This window comes from Bicyclus anynana, chromosome 3, assembly GCF_947172395.1.
Source record: "Bicyclus anynana chromosome 3, ilBicAnyn1.1, whole genome shotgun sequence".
Classification (NCBI taxonomy): domain Eukaryota; kingdom Metazoa; phylum Arthropoda; class Insecta; order Lepidoptera; family Nymphalidae; genus Bicyclus; species Bicyclus anynana.
The window spans coordinates 17,859,204-17,874,300 of NC_069085.1; the positions used below are offsets into that span (position 1 = coordinate 17,859,204).

Here is a 15,097-nt window from a genome sequence, read left to right on the forward strand (position 1 = left end):
TTTGCAGTCGATAGATGAATGATTGAGAAAGGTTATTTAAAGCTGTTTATTTATTCAGTTTTACTTTTACAACGAGGAAATTTGCGGAGCCAAGCTTGTTGTTTATTTAATTTAATTTTTACATCGGGTAAAATGCGGAGCTCAGCGATAGATAAAAATGTCATAATACTGTATTTATGCAAACAAAACAAGCTTAACTTGATAATTTTAGATGGAAAAGTCCTTGAATTGTAGTAGTTATATTTTTCGAGACTAAGCTGTTCCACGTTTCATGATGGTCGGTCTTAAATAATTACCTTTTTTTTTTTTGAATGTTTATATTGTTTTTAACGTACGATAGAATATCTTTTGTTATTATCGTCCCTTACACTGATTTTTTTTTTTAATTTTTTTAATTTTAATTTTTTTTTTTTTTTGCTAATTAGTTCAATGAATTACGTTATCATACTCGTAAATGTTACAATAAGTAATCTATACTCTATATCTGATTTATCGAGGAAGGCTATATATATAGGCTATAAATTATCCCCGTATTCCAACCAATATTACAATAACTAAGACGGCTTCTCTTAACTACTATGCAAAACATATAAATATATTCTTAGATAAACCCTTACTCACTTAGCTCAGTTTCATTAGGATTTTCTCTCATTGAATATAACACGACCCCTATTGTTTAGATTGATTTGACTATTTTGTGTTGCCTTGAGTTAATTTTTAAATAAAGATCTATTAAGATTGTTTACTTGAAATTTTAATGTAGTTCTATGTTATCTTCGAATCCAGATAAAATTATATTGTTTGCTCGTTGGCCCCGGTTGGTTTAATCCAGCTAAGTATATTAAGCCATATTATTGATATGAAGCAACAGTTATACAATTTCATTGCATCGTATATTCTTATTCTTATTGCCAATAGGTTACGTGCACTTGTGATAATATATGTGTTTAGAAAGTATCTTGATACATATTGTGATTAAAGATTTTGCTCAATATACGGAACTTTACTAATGATCTCGTTGATTTTATGCATACCTTTTTTGCTACGTAGTACGGTAACATGGTTTTGTTAACCTTTTCTAGCGGTATGTTTTCATTTATATTTATATATAGTATTTTCTATATTTACTTGCCAGGGTGCTTTAGTTAGTAACTGAACTCGTGTTATTAATGATAATTTGACTGTTATGTATCGTTTTTTAGTAATTAAAAAGTCTCTTTTTGTATCATTAAAAATCTTAGGTTACTTTAATTTTTTTTTAATTCTTTACAAGTTAGCCCTTGAGTACAATCTCACCCGATGGTAAAGGACGATGCAATCTTAGATGGAAGCGGGCTAACTTTTTAGGAAGAGGATAAAAATCTAAACCCCTTTCGGATTCTACATGACATCGTACCGGAACGCTAAATCGCTTGGCGGTACGGCGGTCTTTGCCGGTAGGGTGGTAGTACATAGCCACGGAAGTACATAGGCATTTTCTGCATCTGATTTATCTGAAGCATCAGAAAGACAAGAATGATTGCTTTTAATATATTACTTGCTTATAAAAATAAAATGAAGAAAATGGTGTATATTTAGTTTTAAGTACAATTGTGTACGAATTTATCATTTTCTATATTATGATCCTATGGCTCCACCCACACGCCTGATTTGTAAGTTGCTCTATCGGGGAAAGCTGTTTTGACTTTTGCAATCTTGTTCAACAGTTAAATACAAGGTTTATTTTTGTCTCCGCAAGGACACATACTGAGCCCTTTGCTGTTTAATTTATATAACAGTGACTCATAGATGGCGTCTAATATCTATCGGTATTGTAGGTTTTATCTGATATATTAAATGATTAATTTAGTCAGGGAAAATTCATACTATTTTCAATTTTAGTATTGAATATGTTCTAAACAAATCTGTTACTAAACTTTACACTCCTAATATATTTAAAGAAGCCCTTCATTAGATGTTTGTAACGTTATAAAATATATATAATATATAAATACTTGTTTCATATATTTTGCCACTTATGAATGATATATTTTACAGTATAGAATGGTATATTTTCAATCTTGGCTCAGTTATTATCATTAATCATAATCATGTAACCGACTATGCTACTCCAATGCGGGTTGACTAGGGTGAATCTGTTCTTTAACAGATATTAATATTATGACCGGACACGATTCTCCGAAGGATGCGAGTGTAACACCAACGACTAACTTCTTAACTTCGAGCTGCTACTGGCAGTTCATGATCATGGTCCGAACTAGCCTCGAACCCAAGAGACCCGTAGCCGGTTTTCATAACCTATTCTTGAGCGATTTTAAATATTATTTCACCAATGAAAGCTACCTTATCAGTGAGTAAAATAGGCTATATTTTAACTTACGTATTCTTACGGGAACGGGAACTACGCGTGTATAACCGCGGGACGTCATTTATTACCATTAACAATGAAATATGTATCGCACATCGCTGAGTAGCACAGTTTTTCGCACATTAGTTAGCTGTTGGACATTTTAATTAGCGCGCAAGGTCGAACGCTCACGTGAGTGCAGCGCTTATTCGTACGAGTATCATAGACAGATAGCATGCGATAGCCAGACGTACCTCATCATACAAAGGATGAAAGTTTGTCAGTTCCATCTAAGTTTTATGCGCCTAGCATAAGAAAGAACGTTAGCCAATTATGGAGTTTAGACCGTGGTAGCTTAGGAAGGAACGGTTCAAGGGTCCAGATCCTGAATTGACCGAGTAAAAAGTAAATTTTTTGATATTTTCTACGAGATACCTTGAGTTGTCGTCAGTTACCAGACCCTTAGCTTTGTGGTAATCTCCGCCACGAAGCTTCCACCTTCACACAGGAAGTAAAACTAAGTATAAGAAATTGTAATGATGTATTGTAAAATATAAAACTGTATGATTTTTTAAAAGAGCAACTGTTGAGTTTCTTGCCGGCTCTTCTCAGCAGAAGCTGCCTTCCAAATCGGTGGTAGAGTCTTTGCAAATAGTCAACTGATGTTTCAAAAGTGCTTGAATATTAGATGTTTTTCAAAGGGTTGTGACTGGGGACATGATTTGTCAAATTATGCCGAAGAAAATATTGGAAATATACGCTAAATGCTTGGGCGGTTGAGTGGGTCCGAAACCTGGAACCTTCACAAAGTCACTTCAGTCCCAGCTCCATAATTGGTTAACTTACCCGTGGTGGAAGTATGAACTGATAAACTTTCAGTTTTTATAAAAAGAAGCAAGTCTGGCAAAGTAGGCTCTTATTCAATCACAAAAATAGCTTCCACACGTTGGTTCCTTGTTTTTGTTTTGACAGCGCTTATTGCTTGTTCCTTTCACTGCCTCACACTCGTCTCTGAATACATTATCGAAATTGACAAGTGCATGTGTATAATTACCATGTACAAGTGTGTTTTTGGTTGGTACTTGTTCAAGATTGGCGGGTATTTTCTTTTGGTACTATTCTTTTATTTGCCTTGAGTTATTTTTGAATTCAAAATTTATATTAAAACAACCCAATTTGTATACGTCTTTGTTAGCTAATACTTTCCAGTAGATTAGGGTCTCCCCTATTTTCCTCTAAAGGATTCAAGCTATAGACCACATAACTAATCTTTCGATAAATAAAACTGTGTCGACCTTTGAACATTATATACTCTCGGCGTGTTAGATATTTGTGACATATAACATCCTTGCATATCGAGTGTCCGAGAACCTATCTTGTTTAGGCTCACTCCGCACTGCATTAAAGCCGACTCCGACTATTCTTAATCAAATTAGGAGCTTTTTATGTTTCCTGGCCGCAAAAGAAAAAATGCGGAACCCTTATAGGGTCACCGTCTTGTCTTTCAGCCTGTCTGTCTGTCAATTACCCTGTACCTCTTTAACGCGTAGACGTATCTAGTTGAAATTAAAACTATATACTCGGTGTACAATCCCTTGAAGCTAAAGTTAAACATTGTCACCGTAAGCTTGCCAACCAAAAATTGGAGTAGCATGGTGGGACAGAGCTTCATATACCATCTTTTATGAAGAAGGCCTGGCTAAATAGGAAAAATAAGAAAGAAGAGAGAAAGAAAATGAATTTATTAAAATATAATAATAATCTGTTAATAATAATTAATAAGCTGGCAACGACGAAAATTGATGAGGATGGAGTGCGAAAAGACCCTTAAAGTGAATGTGAATACAGTCGTGATACGTACGACATTCGACCATATAATCGACTCGGGTCACGATGAACTTCCTCTAGCCCGTATCGTCCCGTAACCGATGATTCTGTAAGCTCCGACGGTAGTTATCATATATTTGGTGAATACTGCTTATCTATTTATTTTACTATTCTTTACACATGTTAACTGTCGGTGATACAGTATCAATGAATTATAGTCTGTTTTGTTATGTTTTTGTAGTACCAAAAATCACATTTGTATTGATTATTTTTTTGTTTATCAATTTTGACTCAAAACCACTACCTAGCATCACCTTGTCACCTTTTCATAGATTTAGGTACTCTTTACTTTAACTGAATCTGATTTAGTTATATCTGCAGATGCGGTTTAAACTTTAAACCTCTCATTTTTTAGGTTAAACTTCTCTTGTGTGCAACAAAACACTCTTGCGTAAAACACTCTAATCACTTTTTAGCGGCCCGCGATATACATTCATTATTATTTTTTTTTATAAAATAATAATGTAATAAACATATTATGTGATTGTACGATAATTATACTAACTTAACATAACAATATTAAAAGATCTGCTCCTCCGGATATGTGACTTTTAAGTGCTTAAATATAACCGACGGTCAAGAGTGACCTGAACCTTCTCCTATATATGAAACAGCCTATAGGTTGTATTTCAGTCAAGTGATTGTATCAATTTATCGATCACAAACCCTACAGCTTTTGATCCTTCGAGCCGTTCTCTTCGTATTCAATTTTTCAGTGTCTTAATTGCCTCAAACCAGTCCGTATCGTTGATCGTTGTAATGCAAACTAATTGGTGTAGTTTCGCTATTTGATCTCGAACGATAAAGTCGACAAGTAACACAGTCGCTCCATCACCCGGGCCAAATACCAGCTGGTTCTCAAAACAGATAGGTATCTGTAGCTCTGCGGTCGGAATGTTGCAGCAGTATTAACGGCATTAAGGGATAGTGTTCCAAACCGCAACCTATCGATTGCGCAATCGAATACGAATCTATGCGCTATTGTTACACGGAATTGAGGAAACGCTTGCGTCCGTCTATTTATTTTGATGGTACCTAATGGTTGTAGGTATTAGGATCGAAAACTTTTCTTTGTTCGCTGATTTCTTCATAAATGTGTGATTCATTTACTCGGACTCAAATTACATTATATTAAATTATTTTATAGGTACGTTTTATTATGCTGCATATATACACTAATTCATCATTTCCAATGTTTTGCATAGTAATAAATAATAATAATAAAATCCTTAATTCAGACGAAAAAAAGAGAAATTTAAATCTACAAGCTTACAAACTAATAAAAAAGGATTAAAATTACTTAACGATGTACAATCATAAGTTAGTCTATTAATACTTAATTAATATTAAACATTCAGCTGAATGGGGGCCCTGCCTCAGCATAAGACTAAATTTCTCACGTCCCTCACTCCTTTCATCTCATTTCACCTTCTTATTGCTTTTTAGGCGGTTTGAATGGTCTGTGTAAAACAATATATTTTATTCTTAGTGCTGCTATTCAAGTTCTTCTTCTTCTTCCTAAAAGGTTGTTACCGCACTTAGTCATGTTATTCAAGTAGTAAATGTGTAATTAATTACATTTAAATGTCGTTAGGCAGCGACGTGCTCAAGTTTGTTTCCTAGGGTGTGGTATAGGGTAGGATTTAGGGTACAGTGCATTTTTTCATATATGAAGTGCACCTAATCCTTGTTAGGATTATGATCTTGGGACAATCAAATGGATGTTAACGAACTAGATATGATCGAGATAGATATGATCGAGTGCCAATGGATATGCGATCAGTGTGATAAAGCGTTCTACACAGCTAATTATAGCCACAAATAGCACCTATTAACGGATACTGCTATTTAACGGCGAAGCAAAGGTTGCACGTGCGTAGGTATATCGTGTATACGGCCGTCGCGGGTTTATTAACACCGCGCAATTATAAGAATCGACGTCGCGTAAAATTACGTTCCTTGTTACGTAAATGCGGCAATAAATAAATGACGGACGATCGTTTGTTTCTTAAACTGTTACAATAGATCGAGAGGCATGATTTACAGCGGAAAATTGGTTAAATATTTTAGGTTTAGTTATTGGATTACCGAAATTTTAACAGTTTTAAGATCTCTAAATCATGTAGTTAGTATATGAGACGCTTTGGGTGGACGGGTTTAATTGATAACATATATTTTCATTCTAAACGCAGAATGAAGTAAGTATTACGATTATTTACTTGTTATATTTTCGAACTTCGATTTATTTCAAAAAATTACCATAACATAGTTTTTATCCATTATTACTATACGAATGATTATTTATTCATTCGCATTTATTATATAGACTAGACTAGACTACACTAATATTATAAAAAATAAAGCTATGAATTCTTAGGAGTTAATCGTCTGAAACGATTTTAAAATTCTTTTACCAATAGAAAGCTACATTATTTGTGATTGGCTGTAGTTAGTATTCCCGTATTCCCACGGGAACGAAAACGAACGAAACTGCGGCACGTCTGCTAGAATAATATATTTCTATTTGCGTTGATTTCTAATAAATAGCCGTAGATATCAGAGTACGGGCTTTAAACTCTTTATTGGCTCGCAGAGAGGACTGAACTGTTGGTATCTACATTAGCATTATTAGATAACGTAGAAAGCTTTCTTTTCTATCGCGGAATTCCGTTAATATAAGCACTAATGATTTGACGAACACGTAATGTACTTTCGTCGTAGTTATTCTCATTAACAGCTGCTTTTTTCTGAATATACTAATCTTATCCCACTTCTGATAACATCTTATAAGTGCTTGTTTGAGTTTTGAGAGACTTGAGATATTGTTAATCAGATAAAAGTATACAACCTTTTTGGTCTAGTAGTTGATTATTCGGGTCACGGGATGACCATTCGAGCATTCGAATCCCGGGCGAACTATCTTTGTTCCAAAAAATTCTCAGTTTACCGGAGGAAGTTAATGGTTCTATCCCGCTTAACTCCACATTGGAGTAGGGTGTTGGGTTTAAGCTCCATGTCTCCTCTTCTATAAGGAAGGCCTGCCCTCCTTTAGTGGGTATTTTATATATGCAGATGATAATGAAAATTGTACTACTATAAAATTAAGACAATGCTATTATAATTTCATTATATAAGCACGTTTAGGATACATACCATAAAGAGTTTTTTTTTTGTTTATAAATGTGGTTTTTAATTTTTATGATATGAGTGTACATAAAGACTATTCCATAATGGGTATGTGTCAATTAACTTTTATTTACTTTATTGCCTATTTCAATTTTAAATGGCCCATTATTCAGTATATTTTACGGGCGTGAAGAATGAACAATTCAGTTCTCATAATAAATTGCAAGGCGCATCGAACTTTAATTAGAGGTTTTACGTCATTACCTAATGCAATTAAATTCCACCACGTAATATGTCGTACAGATATGTTAATTTGTTGACGACACTGTCATATCTTTGGCGTGGATCTTTGCATAGTATCCGTTTGACCTACTGTAGACTGTACTGGGGTTGTACGATAATTATACTAACTCAAGATAACAATATTATCGGGCTATACTTACCTATTGGGGACTTTTCGTATTATCATGTCTCAATTTAGCCACAAGCCAAGGTGTCCTCGGTTTTGTCCGCGTAGATCCGAACAGTAGCCAAAGTAATTGCTTGTAACATCTGCTATCTACTAGTGAGACCTCTAAAATCGGTCAAGCCGTTTCAGAGATTAGCCGAAACAAACAAACCAATAGGCAAAAATACTCGCCATACATACATCAGCCTTTAATATGTTAGTAAAAAGTAATGTTACTTTTAAATTTCAAACAGACACTTCCTTTTTATTTATTTCTACCGTAATAGTATTATTTGACGATACAATAAAATCATTTTGTTATTTGCTTTATGATTATGCATTATAAATTAAATATTAAGACTTTACCTGTACTATATACAAGTAAATAGTATGCAAACCATTGTATCTTGCTAATATCTGGCTGGATAAAGTGGTGAAAGAAGCATAATATATTTCTCAGTAGCATCTTTGTTGTTGCATAAAGACCATGTTTATATGACGTGTATTTGACAGTCATCTATTTATTCGCGCAACTACTGAATACTTGAAGTTGTAATAAAGTGACGAAGATCGACGTAATTATCTCTCGCTAACGCGGACCGATTGTATACTGTTAATATTATTAAAATAACAGATAGAATAAGGCACGTGTGGTCGTTCAACTTTACTTATTTATATGCTGCCTTTATTACTCAACTCAGGAACATAATGTGATATAAATGCAGCGCCTTGGAAACTATCAGTTTTTTTTGGCAAATCAAACGTGTTTGTCAAATACTTTGATGAAAAGTCAAGTCTGACAAGCAAGTTTGTTATACATGTTTAGTTTGTTTCCAAATTCCAATTCCCTTTTAGAAAAATAATATATTGTGCTTACAGTGAACAATACTTCAAACACTTTTTACTTTCAAACTATAACTTTTGATAAAAGCAAAGATCATACACCCTACAGTTTTTATAACATACTCGTAAATGTGTTCCCAAGACTTCCCACCAACGCGATCGACGGATAAATAACTTTGCCAACTTTAAAGTGCTTTGTAGATACTTTGTTGAACTTAGCGAAGAAAAAGTTTCATAAAGTTGTGTGTGCATTACATTCGCGCGTGCCAGTGTATATATAAAGACGCATGCGTATTAACAAGCAAGTGGTGTATAACATAAAGGTGTGCGCACATGAAGCGTAACAAAGCGTCATAAAGGTGCGTGCACAGTGCGCGTGGTGCGCGCGGCGCGGGGCGCGGGTGTCGTGTGTCGTGATAGGTGCGCAGCGTCGCCAATGCGGCGGCGGCGCGGGCGCGATGTCGCCGCCGCGGGCGCTGCTGGCGGCGCTGCTGCTCTGTCAACTGCTGTCGTACGGTGGCCACCAAGGACTCACCAAGATATTCTACACGTAAGCCACTCATTAACATATCACACATCAACAATATATAATGCGTTAGACTATTTCTGACGTACAACAATTTATAAAGACACGAGTAATACTTCACTCCATACAGATATACAGGCTGTTTATTTATATTGCTTCTGTACCGTTAATAGAATATATCTTCAGTACAGTCTATACTTTTTATGAAATGTATTTTTTTTTATAATTTTTGACTCCAAGAATAACAAAATAATGAACACATTAGTTTCAAACGCCACCACTGTAGCTACAGATGATAGGGTGGCCCTAAAATCAGTTATAAAGTAAACATCGTCCGTAAACGATAACTTTGGTATTTATTAGCTAATGAAAAAAAGAAAAAAATAAATGTCTATTAAATTTCATTTATGTACAAAATGTAAAAAATTGCACACTCCAAAAAACTTCTTTTCTAGCTTCTTTTTTACTGAGTAACTTGCGAGTTATGTTTGGAGTATCTCTGCGTGATCGAATCAGAAATGAGGAGATCCGCAGAAAAACCAAAGCCACCGACATAGCTCAACGAATTTCGGAGTTGTAGTGACTATAAGCGGGGCTCATAGTACCTACGAAGAGACATTGGGACCCCAGCGTCCATCGATTTTCATGTGCCCCGCTTTGCGAAGATTAACTAACTAAAACTAACTTTGCAAAGAAATTTTAAATCTTCATAACAGAAAATAAAGTGAAATTGCCAACAACAACTTGGGGATTCCCCGAGTCTCGTGCATGATATCACTTTTTTTTTATAAAAAATAAAGATACATTTGCACATTGCCTATTGTTCACATGCATTTTGCATTCCAAGAATTTCCTTAATTACTTATTGTAGAAGTCAATAATAATCATTATCGTTATAGTTTATCGCAGAAAGAACAACAATTGCCTGCGTTTTCATGTAGTAGGCAATAACTGACGTTGTTACGGTCTATTAAACGAGCGTGCGAAGTGTCTGCGTGATAAACGTATCGATGTCTTGTTTATTTGTTAAAATTCTTTAAATTCCTTGAAAAAGAACTTTAATCGCTCGTCAAATCAAATACCTGTGTAAACGCAACTTTATGTGAATCGGTTTTTCGCCTGCTTTTTTATTCTGCGTTGCTATATCATTTGTTTAAAGCCGAAGCATTTTACGTCTTCGTTTCTCTTTCATAAAATGAATTGAAAACGTGAACTTTAAACGTCCTTGAAATGATTTTACTCTCCATTTTTTTATCAAGAATATTACTTAGCCATATAAAATTAATATCTGGGCGACCGAGGTGAGGTGATACTTTCGACTTCAAGTAAGCGTAAAGCTTGCTTTAGAAATGGGTACGTCAATCAACGGGCGGGAATTGCATCCCAGACCTTTCAGATTTAACTCCTATTACGATGATGGTGGGGCTTTTCATCTATATATAATCGAACTTAAAAGAAGTAGAGTTCCACTTCGCGAAAAATAAATATTCGAGATTAAAGTACCTATGTGCTAAAAGTAACTAACTTAACTAAAGCATCAGCTATTATTTTTGGTCTCTATCAATAAATACAATACGCAAGGCATTCCCACATACTCGTAAGTCCGATGTTCTCAATTGATACAGTAATTGTCTCAATTGCCCACGTCCATTACAAATATGAATAGGGCCTCGTATTTTATTTAGACTGGTACCTACAGGACTCTAACTTATCACATCTTTATATCACTTTCACGGCTTGGTCGTGTCAGTATATGACAGAATTCATTTAAATCATCTCATTACTCGTAATTTCACAGTAAAGGTCCCGAACTCACATTTTAGAATTAGGATTCGATCCCTGCCCTACTATTGTCGTTTTATCTTACAAAACTAAAGTTCCTTTGAAAATGAACCATCCTGAAATGAAATGTAACGGTCAAAAAGGCTTCTTTATCTTTTTCTGTGATGTACTATCCAGTCGTCCAAAAGAGTGGGTCTAACATCATCGAACATTATTGGCATTTTTCGGGTCCTCTTTTTCCCAATATCTTTTTTTCTAAGGCTTAATCTTGTAAGCGAATTTGGATACTAGCTGCAAATATCCAAAGAAGACAAGTTTTCTACGCAAAATAACTGTCTTGTCCTATCAAAACACCATGAGCCGTGTATATTCATCATCAGCTTATTTTTAATAGTCCACCAGCGCCAGACCTTTCTCCTTTAGACCAGATTGGACCCACCACGCTGCTTCAATAGGAATTATCGAGCCAAACCATGTATAACCGAAGTCAAATTAACTGTTACAAGTTAAACCGCAAGTCTTGCATTCCCTCGAAATATACAATCTGTGTACGCACCTAGTAACTGCCCACGTCGCCGCGGCAAAGACGAGAAGTAAACCGGCTTACTTGCATTCCAGCATAGTTTAATCGAAATATACGATTATTGCGACTCTAAATTGTAGTGAAATAGTATTCGCAACGAACGGCGGAGGAAATACGCACTAAATCAGAAACATGTCGTCATAATCGAAAATTTATTGTGAATATTTCCCTATTCGCGAAATGGATTGTTTATTGAAGTCATGAGATTCATAAAAGTCCTAATGTTTTGGAAGTAATCTATTTAACCAGAACGTTATATATTATGTATGTATTGTGTACTCGACAACTAGTAAAACTTTTGGAAAGTTTAGGTTATTTTACCCGCAGCGTAGGTAATCATTGTAATCCACGACATAGGTAACTTTGTCGTCTTTGACTTTGTTAGTCTATGCTCCTACCACAGTAAGTACGGTAGCCAATTATGGAGTTTAGACTTTAGTCGCTTTTGATATTTTCCTCAGCATAATATGAGAAATCATGTCTCCAGCCGACAGTCACTTAGAACTTTCAAAGATTTTTTAACATAATTTTAAAGGTCCCTTTTAAAGGACTGTAGACATGATTCCTCATGATATGCTGTAGAAAATTTTAAAAATGTACGTTTCAATCGTAGATCTGGAGCCTTGAAACTGGCTACCTTCCAAAGTCACCATGTCCAAACTCCATGTACTTATAGTAGGAGCATGGGCTAAACTGGCAGCCTTCCTAAAATGAGGTCTAAAGCTACTATCGTAGACTCAGTCAGTACTGCGTTAGAGCGCGATTGCTTTATTTTGAAGGTGATCATTGACTGTAGAATTCAATATACCAATATTGTACGGAAAATGAAAGCTGGTAAGGGCAATATAAATCAGAAAACTTAATGAAGTCGCAAGCCTAGGTTACTCAATCATATTGCGCATTTAAGTTTTACCGTGTCAATTTCCCTCGATTTTTCAATTTTCGCATAATTTGTAATGGTTTGTTTCCGTTCAAGCGATTTATTGCCTTGTAATTTGATTTTAATCAACATCAACCTATAACTAATCGGCGCATTCAATATGCCGGCTAATAATAATGAAATTACGAATTTCCCCGTCAGATTGATTCTATCAGAGGTTTTGATAGCTACCACGAGATTTGAAGATATTTGCACTTTCTCTTTATACCTTTGTAAGAAAATATTTAAGCATTCAGATGTTTCTTTATTTTTAATTTTTTGTCCGCAATAGCAACTTTGTTATTTTATCTAACGTTGGACGGTCTTGTTGACTTAAAACTACCTAGGTATATCATAACTTTATAATGGTAATGATATAATATTAAAGATTAGTAATAATGACATGACATTATGTAAGAGTTTAAAAAATCCGATTTACACTTTAAACAATAAGGCCTTCATTTTGACTTGTAAGGAGTACACTCAGTTAACTAGTACTTAAGTAATTAGACTATACTTATCTGTGTGAAGAAGAAATCAGTTTCCGACGAATATTCACATTGTTCTCTTTGATTCCAGGTTACCTGACACGGGGCAGCCTCCGATACTCATCTCGCTGGCAGAAAATGCTAAACTAGACCTCAGAACACCAGAAGAGTTACTGTTCGCGAACGAATCTGAACAGCACAATGAAACAACTAGTTTTGCCATCGCCGACAGTGCGGGCGACGACGATGAGGAAAAAGAAGTTACCGAAAAAGCGAGCACGGAACCTCGGCTTGTAGTCAAAGCGAAGCCTATCCAAGATAGACAGCCTGAAGAAGCACCACAGAGCATCCCGGCTCCGCCAGACGCGGAACTCGTAGACGAATCTCAACCGGTAGAAACACTCGAAGAAAACATTCCAATAAAACCAGAAACACCACAAGAAGATATACCCTCCTTCTCGGAGTGGGCGCAGAAACAGTTAGCCGAGGCCGAAAAGAAAGACACCGTGCTGAACCATTCGAGTCAACCTAGTCATAGTAATACAAACTTCAGCAGCAAAAACACTAAATTAAGGTCCAAAAATTACGCGTCGCCCGCGTGCGGTGCCAAAGTTGTCGCAGTGAACCCAGAGGCTGGTTCGGCCAGCTCTATCTTGTCACCGAACAGAGATGAGTACATGCTCAACACTTGCAACAGTCGCATTTGGTTCGTGGTGGAGCTTTGCGAAGCTGTGCAAGCTCAGAAGATTGAAATAGCAAACTTCGAGCTGTTTTCGTCAACGCCCAAAGACATCGCTGTGGGATTCAGCGATCGATTTCCTGTTCGGGAATGGGCGAGCGTCGGGCAATTCACAGCTCAAGACATGAGAGACGTACAAAGTTTCGATTTGTACCCGCAAATATTTGGAAAATTTATCAGGGTAGAATTGCTCTCGCATCACGGTTCAGAACACTATTGCCCTATTTCTTTATTCAAAGTTTATGGTACTTCGGAATTCGAAGTGTTGGAGAAAGAAAGTTCACAACACTCCGCTCATATAGATGAAGACGAAGAGGATGAAATAATAGATGTTCCCGATGTACCCGCCGCCGAAGCGGAGCCTTCAAAGAATTTGTTTGGTTCCGCACGAGACGCCGTGATGTCTATTATGAAGAAAGCTGCTCAAGCGCTAGTTAAGTCAGAAGTTCCTAATAACGTTTCTAGTGAACACAACGATACATCAACAGACAATATGTACAAGAAGTGTTGCTCACCAAGCCATATAATAGTGTGTGATAATTGTAGTGAAACGCTTTACAATGATGTATATGAACTGCTCAGTTGCAGCTCGGACAGGTTATCTAGTTTAGTGCGTCAAGTTTTTCTTAGAGACACTTTAAAGTGCACAAGTGTATGTCAGAATTATGGTTTAGATTTTAAAAGTACAAAGACTATAGAGTTCGGTGACGAACGCGCGGCTTATGTAAACTCTTTCTTCCCGCCTAAATATATTGCAGCATTGTGTAACATTCTCGCGATCAAAGAAAAAAAAGTAGTGTTAAACACTAGCTTTGAGACAGAAATGAACGTTACCTCTAATGTAACTGTAGACGAGTCTCCGCAGAAACTCAATAGTGAAACGAATTCCGAACAAGAACTTAAATTAGTTCCGATTAAAGATAATGATACAGATGATAAAATAAATGAAACGGCTCAATCTGATGATAAAACAGTACCTGAACAAAAACTTGAACATGCTCCTATAGAGTTACCCAAAGATGACAAAGATAATAAGGATTCTAAAGAAGATTCACAAACAATCATTGAAGAACAGCAGCCTTTGCCAGAGCCGCAAGTAGATTCTGGCCCTCAGGAAAAGCAAATAGAAGAAAAAAGTGAAATTGAAAACCAAGATAGTCCCAAAGTTGAAATCAAAAATGGAAAAGATGTAAACATGGATAAACCAAAAGATAATCTTAATATAGGGGACGAAATTAGCGATCAAGTGATGATCGAATCTGATGGTTTTATCTCTGAATTGGATCAAATGGCGGTTGATCCAACTCCTGCCGGCGCTCAAGCTGCTTTGAATCAAAACCAGGCACAGGCGACTCTACAGAAAGAGTCTGTATTTTTGAGACTGTCAAATAGAGTAAAGGTGAGTTAAA

At 35.9% G+C, this 15,097-nt stretch overlaps 1 protein-coding gene across 9 annotated transcripts in view; it reads left to right on the forward strand.

The window, feature by feature from the left end:
- Positions 1-15,097, forward strand: part of LOC112047949 (SUN domain-containing ossification factor) — an 83,399-nt gene that overhangs the window by 65,039 nt on the left and 3,263 nt on the right. For 3 of the 9 annotated variants that reach the window (XM_052891311.1, XM_024085274.2, XM_052891314.1), the window contains exons 2-3: positions 8,794-9,201; positions 13,041-15,087. In XM_052891311.1, the coding sequence (XP_052747271.1) occupies positions 9,110-9,201; positions 13,041-15,087 (2,139 nt within the window). In that variant the 5' untranslated portion in view covers positions 8,794-9,109. Of the gene's footprint in view, positions 1-8,687; positions 9,202-13,040; positions 15,088-15,097 lie in introns of all 9 variants that reach the window. The other 6 variants (XM_052891310.1, XM_052891312.1, XM_024085275.2 and 3 more) reach the window with 4 other exon arrangements.